The 22576-nt window shown below is 38.2% G+C and overlaps 1 protein-coding gene across 3 annotated transcripts in view; it reads right to left on the bottom strand.

The window, feature by feature from the left end:
* The window catches only part of LOC141562215 (uncharacterized), a 49138-nt gene extending 43743 nt beyond the window's left edge, over nt 1–5395 (bottom strand). For all 3 annotated transcript variants that reach the window (XM_074302204.1, XM_074302206.1, XM_074302207.1), the window contains exons 1-3: nt 5344–5395; nt 1603–1639; nt 483–519 (exon numbers count right to left, since the gene is read on the bottom strand). In XM_074302204.1, the coding sequence (XP_074158305.1) occupies nt 483–519; nt 1603–1639; nt 5344–5384 (115 nt within the window). In that variant the 5' untranslated portion in view covers nt 5385–5395. The remainder of the gene's footprint in view (nt 1–482; nt 520–1602; nt 1640–5343) is intronic.
* Nucleotides 5396–22576: the final 17181 nt, after the last annotated feature.

The following is a 22576-nucleotide window of genomic DNA, read 5'->3' as shown; positions in this document are numbered from 1 at the left end:
AGGCTGCCCAAATCCATGCAGCCCCTGGCTAGCTGAGAACAACCAAGTCTTCCTGCTTCCCTCAGCTACTGTTTCCCTCTGCCTCAGCACCACTCCATCAGTTCCCTGAAAAAGATGGCAGTTCAAGGCTGACAAGGAACAGATTCTCTCTGGCTCTTCCACTGCTCCCAACATGTCTCACCTAACAAAAAAAATTGTTTGAATTGCTCTGCCACCTGTGAATACAGCACAGAGGCCATTTGCTATCTTCCCCATAGTACGCAATGTGAACCCCTCAATTCTGCACATGGGGAATATGTAGAAAGCCAACTGCCCAGCCATTAACGAAACAACACGACTAGACATAATTTGGAATTTGCAACTGGGGAAAAACTCTATGTGGAGTATTCCATAAAGCATACGAGGGTGGTGGGCCCATGGGATCCATGCTAGCTAGAGGCTGGCTCAGAAATTTCTGCAGAGACAAGAGGCAGTATACTCACCTGTTATGGATAAGGCAGATTCTGTCAATGCACTCTCCTATATCCAAAAAAGAAAAATATAACAAGCAGTAAACATGGAGTATCATGTGCCTTGAAAGGTGAGACATGTCTCAGTAAGAAACCCATAAGTTTCCACAATTACTCTTAAAACTTATCCCTTCCCTCTCTTTCCCACACAAGGAATTGGAGGTTATATGTTCTCCACACCCATGCCCTGCCGGCTAAGAAATCTGGACACTCTAAGAGAAACTTCCTTATATGCCCATCATCTCTGAAACGCCAATGTAACAGTGAGCCCTTGGGTCCATTTGAAGAACACCATGCTATTTTTTACTCATTTCTCTCCCAAATAAATTTGTGTAGATGAGCAAATAGCTTTTCTCAAGGTTATTGTTTATGACTGCTTTAAGTACAATTTGTAATACTTGTAATAAAGCCCACAAAGAGAATTGGTAAAATGATGTTTCCATGGATTAAAACTTTTACAAAACGTCTTACTCCCCAGGAATTTGGCTATAAACTTTGGGAAATGCCATCAAATTGCCACCTATTCTCTACCAAGCAGCCTATGTTGGACTGCAGAATAAGTGATTGAATGGATTTTGTTTGGTGGGGGAATACAAGTTCTTTACACAAAAGAGTTAAGAGTTTGCTTATATCAGGATTAGGCAAATGCTGACTATCAATGGGATTACCAGACATGTTGCAGATCCATCTGGGGATACCTGTGCCAGAAATGTCTCACTTTGCACTGAAATGGAGTGGGTTTCTCTGCCTCTGTGAACGGTGGGCTGAAATCATTGAATGCCTACAAATGTATCCACCACAACCTCAATTGGTACCCTTCTGACATAGCAGCAGTCAGCTTCGAAAGCAGCCTGACATAGTAAGGGCACTGCATCTCCTCACCATGCACTTGGGGACTCCCTGGAACTGAAGCACTCCATAAAGGCAGCCTGACATAGTAAGGGCTCTGCACCTATCTCACCATGCACTTGGGGACAACCTTGAACGGAAGCATTCCATAAAGCAAAAGCGGCACCTGGGATCATGATGAGAATCATTCTAGCTAGAACAGTACACAGGATTTCCCCAGTTTACAAAAGGGCAGTAGACTCACCTGATCTGGATCAGGCTGGCTCTGGCAATGCACTCTCCTATATGTACATATAAAAATACCAATCAGTATACATGGAGCATGACCAATCAGGAAAGGGGAGAAATGGCTCAGTAAAAGACCAAGACATGCACATTTACAGAAAATATTACCCGTCCACCCTTTGACCACACCAAGAATGGGATTCTCTGTGTAATTTGAAAAGCCATGGAATCCTTACTAAGAAGCAGCACCATCTACAAGAAACTTCTCAATTGCCCTACCCCCTCCCAAATTGGGAGAGGATCTTTGGGAGATTTGGGTCATCTGAAGGTCATCAGGGCACATTGGACCCATTTCCCTAGCAGAGCATTGGGCATTTCCATTAAATGAGGAATCATCTCATCTTAAGTTTCCTTTGGATAAGTAATAGATGTCAACTTTCCCTTATGTAATTCCCCCAAGGACAAAGATTGTTACAGGACATCTGAAAAATGAAAATGATTTCTTGACAAATGTTTTTCTGTCAATAAAATTGGCAATCAACTTTTAAAAGTCTACCTTTTTTATTTTTCTACTTATTCTTCTCCAAGTACTATTTACATCCAAAGTTTGGAAGAGCAGCATTGGTTCTACAAGTATCTCACCAATTGTTCTCTCTCCGACATTCACTCTTTTGACTTTAGGATAAAAAATGAATAGATTTTGGTAAAATTACTTTCCATAGAGGAAAGTTCAGATCAGTAATCAGAAACATGAAGAGTTTGCAATAAATTGCAACACAGTTCTTCCTCTTCCCACACTTAGTTCTCCATTCACTAAACCTCCCATTCTAAATTGGGAGGAATATTTCTGTTCTTAAAAAGATGATGCCTTCTCACATGCCCCATGCTTATACATCCCAGAGAAGCAACAAAAGGCAACACATATGAAGGGCTTCATAGTAGCAATCCCAGTCATTCTTTGCTAAGATTCTGCCTAATGTTCAGAGGGTCTTATTTCTGGGGTTGCAATGAAAAAGGCTTACTCAATAAATCAATGGATTTAAAATATCCTCAATATTGATATATATATATATATATATATATATATATATATATATATATATGTATATATACAGTGAATAATTAAATTATGTATATATTAAATATGTATTCATTATATATTATGTATAGAGTAATTATTAAAACATATTATTTAAATAATTTATTTTTAAGCACATCTATAATTTTGCAACCACAAAATATAAATCAGGAATGGTTATTTTGAACAGTGTGTTTCTGCTATTTATTGATTGTGGTAAATTCAAAGGAAGATTGCAAAAATTATGATGAAAAGATCTGTGATTGAAACCATCAAATAGAGAAAACCAGGAATATTACATTATTCTTTTACTTCCGTATAAATAAATATATGTAGATTGATTTCCACCACGTGTTTCGGTGGAATTTTTGTGCCTTTGAAGGATGTAGGATAGGATTGAGAAAAAAATCAGTCACTCACACGGAGAGAATACTGAAGTTTCAGTAGCCATGAAACCAGGTAAAGGCCATAGGGTGAAAGAAGATCAATGTGATGTTCCATTGAATGGGCTATTTCTTTCAACTAACTATAATTTCATCTGAACTGAATATTGCACCAACAAGGTTTCAGCAGATGTTAAAATTATTCTGTTTCTACTGCTTTAAAAGAACCAAGAATATATCTCTACAGCAGATGGTCTAAAACCTTGCAATCAACATCTAGTCAACATCCAATCACCATTGCTGACACCACACTGATCATATGGAATCCTGGACAAAGATAGCCATGGCCTTGACAAACCAAGAGAAAAATTATCTTTCCCTACTTTATTTTACATGGCTGGCATTCTTCAGCATGTGAAGGAGCGCAATGCTTTCGAAATTCTTAGTTTGCCTGAGAAGTAATGGAATTACAAATGGTTTCAAAAGCCGAGATTCACAGTGCTACTTGGGTGAAAATGGTTGAGACTATCACTGATGAAGAATAATAATGACATCATATAATTTCCCTGAAACACTCTCCTTGTCAATAATGTCCTTCCTAGCCAATATACATGAAATCAATTCACAGGACACAAGCCTCAGCTTCTTAGATTTTCCTAACTTGTCACTATGTTGAGGCAATACTTGAACAATGACTGATTAGCTCAACAAAGAGGGCCTATAAAATCCAGGGACAAGCCTCTTATTGCATTTGGATGATAGGGTTCAGAGAGCCCCACAGTTTGGAATATATATTCTGGATCAAGTCTCCTTGAATCGCCTGAGTATTTCATAAACCCTACCCTGATTATTCCCTCCAAAATCACGCACAAGTACTCATCTGCCATTGCCCATGTGCATGGGCAATACAACACTCAATGGGATGATTTCTTTTTACAGGCTCCTTCAGTTGGGTGCCTTTTTTTTTTTCCTCTACTTGTTCAATAACTCGATGGTGATGGAAATAGTCTGCATATGGCCCAAAGTGTACTTCTCAAGTTTCAGTTTAATGACCGAACAGTGGGTCAGCAGAGTTCCTCCTTCCCCTGCCTTTTTTCTCACTGCGCACAGCAGAAAAAACAGACAGATAAGAACAGGTAAGTCCCAACATCACCACTCTGTGATCAACTTTCCTTTCTTTTCACCTCGCAATACTTTTCTCAAGTCCTATCCCAATATGGAGACAAAAGGGTCCAAAATCCCTTCACATTACAAGGAGAAAGACAAACCTCATTCCTCGGCTAGAATGGATTCCCTTGGCATTGTCCCAGCCAATATGGCTTTGTAGCTGACCAATCACTTATGTGTTCAATATTTCTGTCTTTTCTATTTATAAATTGCTAAGGAATTCGTACAGAGTCTTTGAACCAAGTCTTCCTTACTTCTGATCAGGCACTAAGCCAGCCTCAGAACTTGCAATTTCACACCTTTATATTTCTTTCCTCTATTTCAAGAAAACAGATCTGTAGTTCTGAAGCTTCCCTTTGGGATTTTCCTTGCAGGTTGGCCTTTTGCATCTGAACATCCTGAGTGTCTATTCTCATTTGGTGCTGCCTCTGACTCCTTGGTCATATGCCTGGGCCACATGGGAATGTTGAACTGGAAACACATTGCTTCCTTGCCTTTGACCTAGATATGGCAGTGCTACTGGAAAGTCTATTTTTGGCGCCAGCTCAGGATCATGCCCTGGTTTTTCTCAGACACTAATGCTATGATTTTGGCTCTTTGAACTTTAGATCTATTTCTCTTTCTACCTTTTGGCCTCATCATCTACAGACAAAGGCTGCCCAAATCCATGCAGCCCCTGGCTAGCTGAGAAGAACCAAGTTGTCTTCCTTTGCTCAGCTACTGTTTCCCTCTATAATAACAGCACTACATCAGTTCCCTGAAAAAGTTTGCAGTTCAAGGCTGACAAGGAGCAGATTCTTTCTGGCTCTTCCACGATTCCTAACATGGCTCACCTAGCAAAAACTTGGTTTGAATTGCTCTGCCACCTGTGAATACAGCATAGAGGCCATTTGCTATCTACCCTGTGGCATGCAATGTGGAACCTTCAATTCTACACATGGGAAATATGTAGAAAGCCAGCCGCCCACCCATTAATGAAAAAACACTACTGCACAAAATTTTCAAGTTGAAACTGGGCAAAAACTCTATGTGGCGGGTTCCATATAGCATAATAGGGTGGGGGGCTCATGGGATTTAGGCCAGCTAGAGGCTGTCTCAGATATTTCTGCATAGACAAGAGGAATATACTCACCTGTTCGGGATGAGGCGAATCCTGTCAAAGCACTCTCCCATATCTAAAAAAGAAAACTACTACAAGTTGTAAACATGGAGTATCATGTGTCTTGAAAGGTGAGACATGTCTCAGTAAGAAACCTCTAAGTTTCCCCAATTACTCTTAAAACTCGGCCCTTCCCTCTCTTTTCCACAAAAGGAATTGGATTTTATGCGTTTTCTACACCTGTGCCATGTCTGCTAAGAAATCCGGACAGTCTAAGAGACACTTCCTTATACGCCCATCATCTCCCAAATGGGGATGTAACAGTGAGCCCTTGGGTCCATTTGAAGAACGCCATGCTATTTTTTACTCATTTCTCTCCCAAATAAATAGCTTTTCTCAAGGTTACTGTTGATGACTGCTTTATGTACAATTTGTAATACTTGTAAAAACTCCCATAAAAAGAAATGGTGCATGATTTCTTTCAATGGATTGAAGCTTTTATAAAACATCTAACTCCCTAGAAATTGGCTATTAACTTTGGGAAATGCCCATTATATTGCCACCTATTCTCTGCCAAGCAGTAATTGGAGATGCACTTTGAAGGATATGAGGTATTATCCAGTTATGTTTCTGAATTTCACTTCAATTCAATGTGTTCTGTACTTGTAGTAGTGTATGTTGGACTGCAGAATAAGGGATTGAATGGGTTTTCTTTGGTGGGGGAATAGAAGTTCTTTACACAATCAAGGTAAGAGTTTGCTTATATCAGGAATCGGCTGACTATCAATGGGATCCCCAGACATGTTGCAGATCCATCTGGGGATACCTGTGGCAGAAATGTCTCACGTTGCAATGAAATGGAGTGGGTTTCTCTGCCCTTGTGAAAGGTGGGCAGAAATCATTGAATGCCTATAAATGTATCCTCCACAACCTCAATTGGTACTCTTCTGATCTAGTTTCAGTCAGCCCAGAAAGCAGCCAGACAGAGTAAGGGCACTGCATCTCGTCACCATGCCCTAGGGGACTCCCTCCAACTAAAACACTCCATAAAGCAAAAGAGGCACCTGGGATCATGATGAGAACCATTCAAGCTAGAAGAGAGCACAGGGATTCCCCAGTTTACAAAAGGGAAATAGACTCACCTGGTCTGGATGAGGCGGGCTCTGCCAACACACTCTCCTATATGCACATATAAAAATGTCAGTCAGTATAAATGGAACATGACCAATCAGGAAAGGGGAGAAATGGCTCAGTAAGAGACCAAGACAGGCACATTTACAGAAAATAAGACCTGGGTGCCCACTTTGCCCACACCAAGAATGGGATTCTATGTTTTATTTGTAAAACCATGGACACCTTGCTAAGAATCAGCACCATCTACAATAAATTTTTTAATATGCCCCACTCCTTCCCAAATTGGGAGAGGATCTTTGCGAAATGTGGGTCATCTGAAGGTCACCATGGCACATTGGACTCATTTCCCTGGCAGAGCATTGGGCATTTCCATTAAATGAGGAATCATGTGATCTCCAGTTTCCTTTTGAAGCCTGAAAGACATCAACTTTCGCTTTTCCCATTCCCCCAAGAACAGAGATTGTTACAGGACATCTGAACAATGGAAATGATCTTTCCAAATGTTTACCTGTAAATAAAATTGGCAATGAACTTTTGAAAATCTGTCTTTTGAATTTTGAACTTATTCATCTCCAAGTACTATTTACATCTAAATGTTGGAAGAGCAGCATTGGATCTACAATTATCTCTACACTTCTTCTCTCTCTGACATTCAATCCTTTGACTTTAGGATAAAAAATGAGTAGATTTTGGGACAATTACTTTGCATAGAGGAAGTAGAGTTTTTCTCAGATCAATGATCAGAAACATGAAGAGTTTGCAACAAATTGCAACAAATTTCTTCCTATCCAATCTCTTGGTTCTCCATTCCCTAAACCTACCCTTCTAAATGAGGAGGATTATTTCAGTTCTTAAAAAACATGTTACTTTCTCACATGACCCTTGCATATACAGGCCAGAGAAGCAACAAAAGGCAACACATATGAAGGGCTTCGGAAATGAAATCCCAGTAATTTTTTGCTAAGATATTACCTAATGTTCAGAGGGTCTTATTTCTGGGGTTTCAATGAAAAAGGTTTACTAAATAAATCAATAGACTTAAATAACTTCGATATTGATAAAGATCAAAATATATCTATATATTTATATATATATAAATGATTAAATTATATAGACATTAAATATGTATTTAATATATATTATGTATACAGTAATGATTTAAATATACTATTTAAACACGTTATTTTAAAGTATATCTATTATTTTGCATCTATAAAATATAATTTAGGAATGGTTGTTAGGAACAGTGTGTTTGTGCTATTTCTTGATTGTGGTCCATTCAAAGGAAGATTGCAAAAATCATGATGAAAATATCTGTGATTGAAAACATAAAATATAGGAAACCAGGAATATTACATTATTCTTTTACTTCTGTATAAATCAATATATGTAGATTGATTTCCAACACATGTTTCGGTGGAATTTTTGTGCCTTTGAAGGACGTGGAATAGGATTGAAAAACAAAATCAGATATTCACAGTGAGAGGATACTGAAGTTGCAGTAGGCATGAGGCCAGGGAAAGGCCACAGGGTGAAAGGAGATCAAAGTGATGTTCCAGTGAATGAGCTACTTCTCTCAACTAAGTATAGTTTCATTGGCACTGAATATTCAACCACAAGCGTTCAACAGATATTAAAAGCACTCAATGTCTCAACTCTCTTTACAAGAACCAAGAATATATCTCTACAGCAGATGGTCTTAAACCTTGCAATCAACATCTGGTCAAGATCCAATCACCATTCCTGACACTACACTGATCACATGGTTTCCTGGACAAAGAGAGCAATTTAGACTTGAGAAACCTTGAGAAACATTCTCTTTCACTCCTTTGTTTTACATGCCTGGCACTCTTCAGCATGTGAAGGAGCACACTGCCTTCAAAATTCCTTAGTTTGCCTGAAAAGTAATGGAATTACAAATGGTTTCAAAAGCCAGGATTGACAGTGCTACTTGGTTAAAAATGGTTGAAACTATCACTGATGAAGAATAATAATGAACATCAAATAATTTACCTGAAAACAGTCTCCTCAACAATAATGTCCTTCTTAGCCAATCTTGATGCAATCAATTCACTAGGCACATGCCTGAGCTTATTAGATTTTCCTAATTTGTCACTGTGTTGAGGCAATCCTAGAACAATGACTGATGGGGTCAACAAGAGGGCCTATTACATCCAGGGACAATCCTCCTATTGCATTTGATTGTAGGGTTCAGAGAGCCCCACAGGTCGGAATAGATATCATGGATCAAGTCTCCTTGAATCTCCTGAGTATTTCATAAACCCTACCTTGATTATTGCCTCCACAATCATGCACAAGTACTCATCAGCCATTGCCCATGTGCATGGGCAATACACTGAAAGGGATGATTTCATTGTACAGGCTGCCAATTGCCTCCTTCAGTCAGGTGCCTTTTTTATTCCTGTGCTTGCTCAATCCCTCAATGGTGATGGAAATAGTCTGCAATTGGCCCAAAATGTACGTCTCAAGTTTCAGGTTAATGACCGAACAGTGGGTCAGCATAGTTCACCTTTCTCCTGCCTTTTTTCTCACTGCCCACAGCAGAAAAAACAGACAGATAAGAACAGGTAAGACCTAACATCAGCACTCTGTGATCAACTCTCCTTTCCTTTCACCTCCCAACATTTTTCTCAAATCCTATCCCAATATGGAGACAAAAGGTTCTAGAATCCCATCATAATACATGGAGAAAGACACACCTCATTCCTTGCCTAGAATGGATTTCCTTGGCATTGTCCTAACCTATATGTCTTTGTAGCTGACCAATCACTTATGTGTTTAATCTTTCTGCCTTTTCTATTTATAAATTGCCAAGGAATTCCTAGAGACTCTTTGAACTAAATCTTGCCTGACTTCTGATCAGGCCCAAAGCCACCCTCACTATTTGCATTTTCACAACTTTATATTACTTTCCTCTTTTTATAGTACACAGTCCTGTAACTCTCAAGGATCCCTTTGGGATTTTTTCTACTAGGCCCACCTTTTGGACCTGAATATCATGAGTTTCCTTTCTCATTCAGTGCTGCCCCTGACTCCTTGGTCTTATGCCTGGGCCACATGGGAATGTTACTCTGGAAACACAATACTTTCTTGCCATTGACCTAGACATTGCAATGATACTGGAAAGCCCCTTGGCTCAGCACCTGTTCAAGGTCATGTCCTAATTTATCTCAGAAACTAATGCTGTGGTATTGGTTCCTTTATCTTTCTGTCCATTTCTCTTTCTACTTTTTGGCCTTATAATCTACAGACAAAGGCTGACCAAATCCATGCAGGACCTGGCTAGCTGCGAACCACCAAGTCTTCCAGCTTCCCTCAGCTCCTGTTTCCCTCTCCCTCAGCACCACTCCATCACTTCCCTGAAAAAGATGGCAGTTCAAGGCTGAGAAGGAGCACATACTCTCTGGCTCTTCCTCTGCTCCCAATATGTCTCACCTAGCAAAAAATCTGTCTGCCACCTGTGAATACAGCACAGATTCCATTTGCTATCTTCCCCATGTTACGCGATGTGGACCCTTCATTTCTGCACACAGGGAATATGTTGAAAGCCAGCCTCCCAAACATTAATGAAACAACACTACTACAAGTAATTTTCTAGTTGCAACTGGGGAAAAACTCTATGTGGAGTATTCCATATAGCATACGAGGGAGGTGGGCTTATGGGATCCATGCTAGCTAGAGGCTGGCTGAGAAATTTCTGCAGAGACAAGAGGCAGTATACTCACCTGGTGTGGAAGAGGCGGACTCACTCAACGCACTCTTCTATATCTAAAAAAGAAAAATAGAACAAGCAGTAAACTTGGAGTATCATGTGCCTTGAAAGGTGAGACATGTATCAGTAAGAAACCCATAAGTTTCCATAATTACTCTTAAAACTTGACCCTTCCCTCCCTTTCCCACACAAGGAATTGGAGTTTACGTGTTCTCCACACGCGTGCAATGCCTACTAAGAAATCCAGACAGTCTAAGACACACTTCCTTATATGCCCATCATCTCCGAAACGGTGATGTAACAGTGAGCCCTGAGGTCCATTTGAAGAACGCCATGCTATTTTTTACTCATTTCTCTCCCAAATAAATTTGTGTAGATGAGCAAATAGCTTTTCTCAAGGTTATTGTTGATGACTGCTTTGAGTATACTTTGTAATACGTGTAATAATTCCACACAGAGAAATGGTGCATGATTTCTTTCATTGGATTAAAACTTGTACAAAAGGTCTTACGCCCAAGGATATTGGCTTTAAACTTTGGGAAATTCCCATCAAATTGCCACCTATTCTCTGCCAAGAAGTAACTGGATATGCTCTTTGAAGCATATGAGGCATTACTCAGTTATGTTTCTGAGTTTCAATTCAATGTGTTCTATACTAGTAAAAGCTTTTCTTGGACTGCAGAATAAGGGATTGAATGGATTTGGTTTGGTGGGGGAATATAAGTTCTTTACACAATCAAGGTAAGAGTTTGCTTATATCAGGATTAGGCAAAAGCTGACTATCAATGGGATCTCCAGACATGCTTCCGATCCATCTGGCAATATCTCTGCCAGAAATGTCTCACATTGCATTGAAATGGATTGAATGCCTACAAATGCGTCCACCACAACCTCATTTGGTACCCTTCTGATGTAGTAGCAGTCAGCCCAGAAAGCAGCCAGACAGAGTAAGGGCACTGCATCTCGTCACCATGCCCTAGGGGACTCCCTCCAACTAAAGCACTCCATAAAGCAAAAGAGGCACCTGGGATCATGATGAGAACCATTCAATTTAGAAGAGGGCACAGGATTTCCCCAGTTTGCAAAAGGGCAATAGTCTCACCTGGTCTGGATGAGGCGGGCACTGCCAACGCACTCTCCTATATGTACATATAAAAATATCAGTCAGTATAAATGGAGCATGACCAATCAGGAAAGGGGAGAACTGGCTTAGTAAGAGAACAAGACAGACACATTTACATAAAATAGGACCTGTCCCCACTTTGCCCACACCAAGAATGGGATTCTATGTGTTCTTTAAAGCCATGGAATCCTTGCTAAGTACCAGCACCATCTACAAGAACTTCTCAATGTGCTCCACCCCTTTACCAAATTGGGAGAAGATCTTTGGGAAATATTGGTCATCTGAAGGTCACCATGGCATGTTGGACCCATTTCCCTGGCAGAGCATTGGGCATTTCCCTTCAATGAGGAATCATCTCATCTCAAGTTTCCTTTTGATGCCTGACAGTTGTCAACTTTCCCTTTTTTAATTCCCCCAAGGACAGAGATTGCTACAGGACATCTGAACAATGCAAATGATCTCTTGCCAAATGTTTACCTGTAAATAAAATTGGCAATGAACTTTTAAAAGTCTGTCTTTTTCTTTTTCTACTTCTTCTCCTCGAAGTACTGTTTACATCCAAAATTTGGAAGAGCAGCATTGGTTCCACAATTATCTCTCTACTTGTTCTCTCTCCTATATTCACTCCTTTGACTTTAGGATCAAAAATGAATAGATTTTGGTATAGATACTTCTCATAGAGGAAGTAGAGTTTGTTCAGATCAGTAATCAGAAAAATGCAGAGTTTCCCACTCTTGGTTCTCCATTCCCTAAACCTACCTTTCTAATTCGGGAGGATTATTTCTGTTCTTAAAAATGATTATGCTTTTGACAAAATCCAACATCCATTCCTACTAAAAACTCTTGAGAGTATAGGAATAAATGGATTATTCCTTAGAATAATCAGGAGTATATATTTAAGACCGTCAGTAAGCATAACATGCAATAGAAATAAACTGCAACCTTTCCCAGTAAGATCAGGAGTGAAACAAGGTTGCCCACTATCACCATTACTATTCAATATAGTACTAGAAACGCTAGCCTCGGCAATAAGAGCCGAGAAAGAGATTCAAGGAATTAGAGTAGGAAATGAGGAAATTAAACTATCACTTTTTGCAGACGACATGATGGTATACTTAGAGAACCCCAAAGACTCTGCTAAAAAGCTACTAGAAATAATTCAAAATTTCAGCAAAGTGGCAGGATACAAAATAAATCCACATAAATCCTCGGCATTTTTATATATCACTAACAAAATGCAACAGCAAGAGATACAAAGAGAAATTCCATTCCAAACAAATGTTGAGAGTATAAAATATTTGGGAATCCATCTACCAAAGAAAAGTCAGGAATTATATGAGAAAAATTACAAAACACTTGCCACAAAAATAAAATCAGATTTAAATAATTGGAAAGACATTCAGTGCTCTTGGATAGGCCGAGCGAATATAATAAAGATGACAATACTCCCCAAACTAATCTATTTATTTAGTGCTATACCAATCAGACTCCCAAGAAACTATTTTAATGACCTAGAAAAAATAACAACAAAATTCATATGGAAGAATAAAAGGTCAAGAATTGCAAGGGAACTAATGAAAAAAAAACTCAGAGGAAGGTGGTCTAAGTGTACCTGATCTAAAGCTATATTATATAGCAGCAGTCACCAAAACCATTTGGTATTGGCTAATAAATAGACCGGTAGATCAGTGGAACAGATTAGATACAAAGGACAAAAAAGGGTACATCTATAGCAATCTAATCTTTGACAAACCCAAAGATTCCAACATTAGGGATAAAAATTCATTATTCAGAAAAAACTGTTGGGAAAACTGGAAATTAGTATGGCAGAAATTAGATATGGATCCACACTTAACACCATATACCAAGATAAGATCAAAATGGGTCCATGATTTAGGCATAAAGAGGGAGATAATAAATAGATTAGAGGAACAGAGGATAATCTACCTCTCAGACTTGTGGAGGAGGAAGGAATTTATGACCAGAGGAGAACTAGAGATCATTATTGATTACAAAATAGAAGATTTTGATTACATCAAACTAAAAAGTTTCTGTACAAATAATACTAATGCAAACAAGATTAGAAGGGAAGTAACAAATTGGGAAAATATTTTTAAAAACAAAGGTTCTGACAAAGGTCTCATTTCCAAAATATATAGAGAACTGACCATAATTTATAAGAAACGGAACCATTCTCCAATCGATAAATGGTCAAAGGATATGAACAGACAATTCTCAGAGGAAGAAATTGAAACTATTTCCACTCACATGAAAGAGTGTTCCAAATCACTACTGATCAGAGAAATGCAAATTAAGACCACTCTGAGATACCACTACACACCTCTCAGATTGGCTAAGATGACAGGAACAAATAATGACAAATGTTGGAGGGGATGTGGGGAAATTGGGACACTAATACATTGCTGGTGGAGTTGTGAAAGAATCCAGCCATTCTGGAGAGCAATCTGGAATTATGCCCAAAAAGTTATCAAACTGTGCATACCCTTTGACCCAGCAGCGCTACTACTGGGATTATATCCCAAAGAAATACTAAAGAGCAGAAAGAGACATATATGTGCCAAAATGTTTGTGGCAGCTCTTTTTGTTGTAGCTAGAAACTGGAAGATGAATGGATGTCCATCAGTTGGAGAATGGTTGGGTAAATTGTGGTATATGAAGGTTATGGAATATTATTGCTCGGTAAGAAATGACCAGCAGGAGGAATATAGAGAGGCCTGGAGAGACTTAAATCAACTGATGCTGAGTGAAATGAGCAGAACCAGAAGATCACTATACACTTCAACAACAATACTGTATGAGGATGTATTCTGATGGAAGTGGAAATCTTCAACATAAAGAAGATCCAACTCACTTCCAGTTGATCAATGATGGACAGAGGTAGCTACACCCAGAGAAGAAACACTGGGAGGGGAATGTAAATTGTTAGCACTAATATCTGTCTGCCCAGGTTGCATGTACCTTCGGATTCTAATGTTTATTGTGCAACAAGAAAATGATATTCACACACATGTATTGTACCTAGACTATATTGTAACACATGTAAAATGTATGGTATTGCCTGTCGTCGGGGGGAGGGAATATAAGGAGGGGGGGGTAATTTGGAAAAATGAATACAAGGGATAATATTATAAAATATATATATATATATATATATATATATATATATATATATATATATATATATATATATATATATATAAAATAAATAAATAAATAAATAAATAAAAATGATTATGCTTTCTCACATGACCCCTGCATATACAGCCCAGAGAAGCCACAAAAGGTAACACATATCAAGGACTGCGGAATTGAAATCCCAGTCATTCTTTGCTTAGATTCTACCTAATGTTCAGAGGGACTTATTTCTGGGGTTTCGATGAAAAAGGTTTACTAAATAAATCAATAGACTTAAATATCTTCGATATTGATAAAGATCTATATATCTATATATTTATATATAGATATATATATAAATGATTAAATTATATAAACATTAAATATGTATTTAATATATATTATGTATACAGTAATGATTTAAATATACTATTCAAATATGTTATTTTAAAGTATATCTATTATTTTGTATCTACAAAATATAATTTAGGAATGGTTGTTTGGAACAGTGTGTTTGTGCTATTTCTTGATTGTGGTCTATTCAAAGGAAGATTGCAAAAATCATGATGAAAATATCTGTGATTGAAACCATAAAACATAGGAAACCAGGAATATTACATTATTCTTTTACTTCTGTATAAATCAATATATGTAGATTGATTTCCAACACATGTTTCGGTGGAATTTTTGTGCCTTTAAAGGACGTGGAATAGGATTGAAAAACAAAATCAGATATTCACAGTGAGAGAATACTGAAGTTGCAGTAGGCATGAGGCCAGGGAAAGGCCACAGGGTGAAAGGAGATCAAAGTGATGTTCCAGTGAATGAGCTACTTCTCTCAACTAAGTATAGTTTCATTGGCACTGAATATTCAACCACAAGCGTTCAACAGATATTAAAAGCACTCAATGTCTCAACTCTCTTTACAAGAACCAAGAATATATCTCTACAGCAGATGGTCTTAAACCTTGCAATCAACATCTGGTCAAGATCCAATCACCATTCCTGACACTACACTGATCACATGGTTTCCTGGACAAAGAGAGCAATTTAGACTTGAGAAACCTTGAGAAACATTCTCTTTCACTCCTTTGTTTTACATGCCTGGCACTCTTCAGCATGTGAAGGAGCACACTGCCTTCAAAATTCCTTAGTTTGCCTGAAAAGTAATGGAATTACAAATGGTTTCAAAAGCCAGGATTGACAGTGCTACTTGGTTAAAAATGGTTGAAACTATCACTGATGAAGAATAATAATGAACATCAAATAATTTACCTGAAAACAGTCTCCTCAACAATAATGTCCTTCTTAGCCAATCTTGATGCAATCAATTCACTAGGCACATGCCTGAGCTTATTAGATTTTCCTAATTTGTCACTGTGTTGAGGCAATCCTAGAACAATGACTGATGGGGTCAACAAGAGGGCCTATTACATCCAGGGACAATCCTCCTATTGCATTTGATTGTAGGGTTCAGAGAGCCCCACAGGTCGGAATAGATATCATGGATCAAGTCTCCTTGAATCTCCTGAGTATTTCATAAACCCTACCTTGATTATTGCCTCCACAATCATGCACAAGTACTCATCAGCCATTGCCCATGTGCATGGGCAATACACTGAAAGGGATGATTTCATTGTACAGGCTGCCAATTGCCTCCTTCAGTCAGGTGCCTTTTTTATTCCTGTGCTTGCTCAATCCCTCAATGGTGATGGAAATAGTCTGCAATTGGCCCAAAATGTACGTCTCAAGTTTCAGGTTAATGACCGAACAGTGGGTCAGCATAGTTCACCTTTCTCCTGCCTTTTTTCTCACTGCCCACAGCAGAAAAAACAGACAGATAAGAACAGGTAAGACCTAACATCAGCACTCTGTGATCAACTCTCCTTTCCTTTCACCTCCCAACATTTTTCTCAAATCCTATCCCAATATGGAGACAAAAGGTTCTAGAATCCCATCATAATACATGGAGAAAGACACACCTCATTCCTTGCCTAGAATGGATTTCCTTGGCATTGTCCTAACCTATATGTCTTTGTAGCTGACCAATCACTTATGTGTTTAATCTTTCTGCCTTTTCTATTTATAAATTGCCAAGGAATTCCTAGAGACTCTTTGAACTAAATCTTGCCTGACTTCTGATCAGGCCCAAAGCCACCCTCACTATTTGCATTTTCACAACTTTATATTACTTTCCTCTTTTTATAGTACACAGTCCTGTAACTCTCAAGGATCCCTTTGGGATTTTTTCTACTAGGCCCACCTTTTGGACCTGAATATCATGAGTTTCCTTTCTCATTCAGTGCTGCCCCTGACTCCTTGGTCTTATGCCTGGGCCACATGGGAATGTTACTCTGGAAACACAATACTTTCTTGCCATTGACCTAGACATTGCAATGATACTGGAAAGCCCCTTGGCTCAGCACCTGTTCAAGGTCATGTCCTAATTTATCTCAGAAACTAATGCTGTGGTATTGGTTCCTTTATCTTTCTGTCCATTTCTCTTTCTACTTTTTGGCCTTATAATCTACAGACAAAGGCTGACCAAATCCATGCAGGACCTGGCTAGCTGCGAACCACCAAGTCTTCCAGCTTCCCTCAGCTCCTGTTTCCCTCTCCCTCAGCACCACTCCATCACTTCCCTGAAAAAGATGGCAGTTCAAGGCTGAGAAGGAGCACATACTCTCTGGCTCTTCCTCTGCTCCCAATATGTCTCACCTAGCAAAAAATCTGTCTGCCACCTGTGAATACAGCACAGATTCCATTTGCTATCTTCCCCATGTTACGCGATGTGGACCCTTCATTTCTGCACACAGGGAATATGTTGAAAGCCAGCCTCCCAAACATTAATGAAACAACACTACTACAAGTAATTTTCTAGTTGCAACTGGGGAAAAACTCTATGTGGAGTATTCCATATAGCATACGAGGGAGGTGGGCTTATGGGATCCATGCTAGCTAGAGGCTGGCTGAGAAATTTCTGCAGAGACAAGAGGCAGTATACTCACCTGGTGTGGAAGAGGCGGACTCACTCAACGCACTCTTCTATATCTAAAAAAGAAAAATAGAACAAGCAGTAAACTTGGAGTATCATGTGCCTTGAAAGGTGAGACATGTATCAGTAAGAAACCCATAAGTTTCCATAATTACTCTTAAAACTTGACCCTTCCCTCCCTTTCCCACACAAGGAATTGGAGTTTACGTGTTCTCCACACGCGTGCAATGCCTACTAAGAAATCCAGACAGTCTAAGACACACTTCCTTATATGCCCATCATCTCCGAAACGGTGATGTAACAGTGAGCCCTGAGGTCCATTTGAAGAACGCCATGCTATTTTTTACTCATTTCTCTCCCAAATAAATTTGTGTAGATGAGCAAATAGCTTTTCTCAAGGTTATTGTTGATGACTGCTTTGAGTATACTTTGTAATACGTGTAATAATTCCACACAGAGAAATGGTGCATGATTTCTTTCATTGGATTAAAACTTGTACAAAAGGTCTTACGCCCAAGGATATTGGCTTTAAACTTTGGGAAATTCCCATCAAATTGCCACCTATTCTCTGCCAAGAAGTAACTGGATATGCTCTTTGAAGCATATGAGGCATTACTCAGTTATGTTTCTGAGTTTCAATTCAATGTGTTCTATACTAGTAAAAGCTTTTCTTGGACTGCAGAATAAGGGATTGAATGGATTTGGTTTGGTGGGGGAATATAAGTTCTTTACACAATCAAGGTAAGAGTTTGCTTATATCAGGATTAGGCAAAAGCTGACTATCAATGGGATCTCCAGACATGCTTCCGATCCATCTGGCAATATCTCTGCCAGAAATGTCTCACATTGCATTGAAATGGATTGAATGCCTACAAATGCGTCCACCACAACCTCATTTGGTACCCTTCTGATGTAGTAGCAGTCAGCCCAGAAAGCAGCCAGACAGAGTAAGGGCACTGCATCTCGTCACCATGCCCTAGGGGACTCCCTCCAACTAAAGCACTCCATAAAGCAAAAGAGGCACCTGGGATCATGATGAGAACCATTCAATTTAGAAGAGGGCACAGGATTTCCCCAGTTTGCAAAAGGGCAATAGTCTCACCTGGTCTGGATGAGGCGGGCACTGCCAACGCACTCTCCTATATGTACATATAAAAATATCAGTCAGTATAAATGGAGCATGACCAATCAGGAAAGGGGAGAACTGGCTTAGTAAGAGAACAAGACAGACACATTTACATAAAATAGGACCTGTCCCCACTTTGCCCACACCAAGAATGGGATTCTATGTGTTCTTTAAAGCCATGGAATCCTTGCTAAGTACCAGCACCATCTACAAGAACTTCTCAATGTGCTCCACCCCTTTACCAAATTGGGAGAAGATCTTTGGGAAATATTGGTCATCTGAAGGTCACCATGGCATGTTGGACCCATTTCCCTGGCAGAGCATTGGGCATTTCCCTTCAATGAGGAATCATCTCATCTCAAGTTTCCTTTTGATGCCTGACAGTTGTCAACTTTCCCTTTTTTAATTCCCCCAAGGACAGAGATTGCTACAGGACATCTGAACAATGCAAATGATCTCTTGCCAAATGTTTACCTGTAAATAAAATTGGCAATGAACTTTTAAAAGTCTGTCTTTTTCTTTTTCTACTTCTTCTCCTCGAAGTACTGTTTACATCCAAAATTTGGAAGAGCAGCATTGGTTCCACAATTATCTCTCTACTTGTTCTCTCTCCTATATTCACTCCTTTGACTTTAGGATCAAAAATGAATAGATTTTGGTATAGATACTTCTCATAGAGGAAGTAGAGTTTGTTCAGATCAGTAATCAGAAAAATGCAGAGTTTCCCACTCTTGGTTCTCCATTCCCTAAACCTACCTTTCTAATTCGGGAGGATTATTTCTGTTCTTAAAAATGATTATGCTTTTGACAAAATCCAACATCCATTCCTACTAAAAACTCTTGAGAGTATAGGAATAAATGGATTATTCCTTAGAATAATCAGGAGTATATATTTAAGACCGTCAGTAAGCATAACATGCAATAGAAATAAACTGCAACCTTTCCCAGTAAGATCAGGAGTGAAACAAGGTTGCCCACTATCACCATTACTATTCAATATAGTACTAGAAACGCTAGCCTCGGCAATAAGAGCCGAGAAAGAGATTCAAGGAATTAGAGTAGGAAATGAGGAAATTAAACTATCACTTTTTGCAGACGACATGATGGTATACTTAGAGAACCCCAAAGACTCTGCTAAAAAGCTACTAGAAATAATTCAAAATTTCAGCAAAGTGGCAGGATACAAAATAAATCCACATAAATCCTCGGCATTTTTATATATCACTAACAAAATGCAACAGCAAGAGATACAAAGAGAAATTCCATTCCAAACAAATGTTGAGAGTATAAAATATTTGGGAATCCATCTACCAAAGAAAAGTCAGGAATTATATGAGAAAAATTACAAAACACTTGCCACAAAAATAAAATCAGATTTAAATAATTGGAAAGACATTCAGTGCTCTTGGATAGGCCGAGCGAATATAATAAAGATGACAATACTCCCCAAACTAATCTATTTATTTAGTGCTATACCAATCAGACTCCCAAGAAACTATTTTAATGACCTAGAAAAAATAACAACAAAATTCATATGGAAGAATAAAAGGTCAAGAATTGCAAGGGAACTAATGAAAAAAAAACTCAGAGGAAGGTGGTCTAAGTGTACCTGATCTAAAGCTATATTATATAGCAGCAGTCACCAAAACCATTTGGTATTGGCTAATAAATAGACCGGTAGATCAGTGGAACAGATTAGATACAAAGGACAAAAAAGGGTACATCTATAGCAATCTAATCTTTGACAAACCCAAAGATTCCAACATTAGGGATAAAAATTCATTATTCAGAAAAAACTGTTGGGAAAACTGGAAATTAGTATGGCAGAAATTAGATATGGATCCACACTTAACACCATATACCAAGATAAGATCAAAATGGGTCCATGATTTAGGCATAAAGAGGGAGATAATAAATAGATTAGAGGAACAGAGGATAATCTACCTCTCAGACTTGTGGAGGAGGAAGGAATTTATGACCAGAGGAGAACTAGAGATCATTATTGATTACAAAATAGAAGATTTTGATTACATCAAACTAAAAAGTTTCTGTACAAATAATACTAATGCAAACAAGATTAGAAGGGAAGTAACAAATTGGGAAAATATTTTTAAAAACAAAGGTTCTGACAAAGGTCTCATTTCCAAAATATATAGAGAACTGACCATAATTCATAAGAAACGGAACCATTCTCCAATCGATAAATGGTCAAAGGATATGAACAGACAATTCTCAGAGGAAGAAATTGAAACTATTTCCACTCACATGAAAGAGTGTTCCAAATCACTACTGATCAGAGAAATGCAAATTAAGACCACTCTGAGATACCACTACACACCTCTCAGATTGGCTAAGATGACAGGAACAAATAATGACAAATGTTGGAGGGGATGTGGGGAAATTGGGACACTAATACATTGCTGGTGGAGTTGTGAAAGAATCCAGCCATTCTGGAGAGCAATCTGGAATTATGCCCAAAAAGTTATCAAACTGTGCATACCCTTTGACCCAGCAGCGCTACTACTGGGATTATATCCCAAAGAAATACTAAAGAGCAGAAAGAGACATATATGTGCCAAAATGTTTGTGGCAGCTCTTTTTGTTGTAGCTAGAAACTGGAAGATGAATGGATGTCCATCAGTTGGAGAATGGTTGGGTAAATTGTGGTATATGAAGGTTATGGAATATTATTGCTCGGTAAGAAATGACCAGCAGGAGGAATATAGAGAGGCCTGGAGAGACTTAAATCAACTGATGCTGAGTGAAATGAGCAGAACCAGAAGATCACTATACACTTCAACAACAATACTGTATGAGGATGTATTCTGATGGAAGTGGAAATCTTCAACATAAAGAAGATCCAACTCACTTCCAGTTGATCAATGATGGACAGAGGTAGCTACACCCAGAGAAGAAACACTGGGAGGGGAATGTAAATTGTTAGCACTAATATCTGTCTGCCCAGGTTGCATGTACCTTCGGATTCTAATGTTTATTGTGCAACAAGAAAATGATATTCACACACATGTATTGTACCTAGACTATATTGTAACACATGTAAAATGTATGGTATTGCCTGTCGTCGGGGGGAGGGAATATAAGGAGGGGGGGGTAATTTGGAAAAATGAATACAAGGGATAATATTATAAAATATATATATATATATATATATATATATATATATATATATATATATATATATATATATATATATATATATATATATATATATATAAAAAATAAATAAATAAATAAATAAATAAATAAAAATGATTATGCTTTCTCACATGACCCCTGCATATACAGCCCAGAGAAGCCACAAAAGGTAACACATATCAAGGACTGCGGAATTGAAATCCCAGTCATTCTTTGCTTAGATTCTACCTAATGTTCAGAGGGACTTATTTCTGGGGTTTCGATGAAAAAGGTTTACTAAATAAATCAATAGACTTAAATATCTTCGATGTTGATATAGATCAATATATATATATATGTATATATATATATTTATATATGGATATATGTATATATATGATAAATAAATTATATAGACATTACATTTGTATTTCATATATATCATGTATACAGTAATGATTTAAATATACTATTCAAATATGTTATTTTAAAGTATATCTATTATTTTGTATCTACAAAATATAATTTAGGAATGGTTGTTTGGAACAGTGTGTTTGTGCTATTTCTTGATTGTGGTCTATTCAAAGGAAGATTGCAAAAATCATGATGAAAATATCTGTGATTGAAACCATAAAACATAGGAAACCAGGAATATTACATTATTCTTTTACTTCTGTATAAATCAATATATGTAGATTGATTTCCAACACATGTTTCGGTGGAATTTTTGTGCCTTTAAAGGACGTGGAATAGGATTGAAAAACAAAATCAGATATTCACAGTGAGAGAATACTGAAGTTGCAGTAGGCATGAGGCCAGGGAAAGGCCACAGGGTGAAAGGAGATCAAAGTGATGTTCCAGTGAATGAGCTACTTCTCTCAACTA

Source organism: Sminthopsis crassicaudata, chromosome 3 (assembly GCF_048593235.1).
Source record: "Sminthopsis crassicaudata isolate SCR6 chromosome 3, ASM4859323v1, whole genome shotgun sequence".
In the NCBI taxonomy this organism is placed as follows: Eukaryota; Metazoa; Chordata; class Mammalia; order Dasyuromorphia; family Dasyuridae; genus Sminthopsis; species Sminthopsis crassicaudata.
The sequence above is the reverse complement of the archived record's forward strand: the minus strand, read 5'-3'. Positions and strand labels throughout refer to the sequence as shown.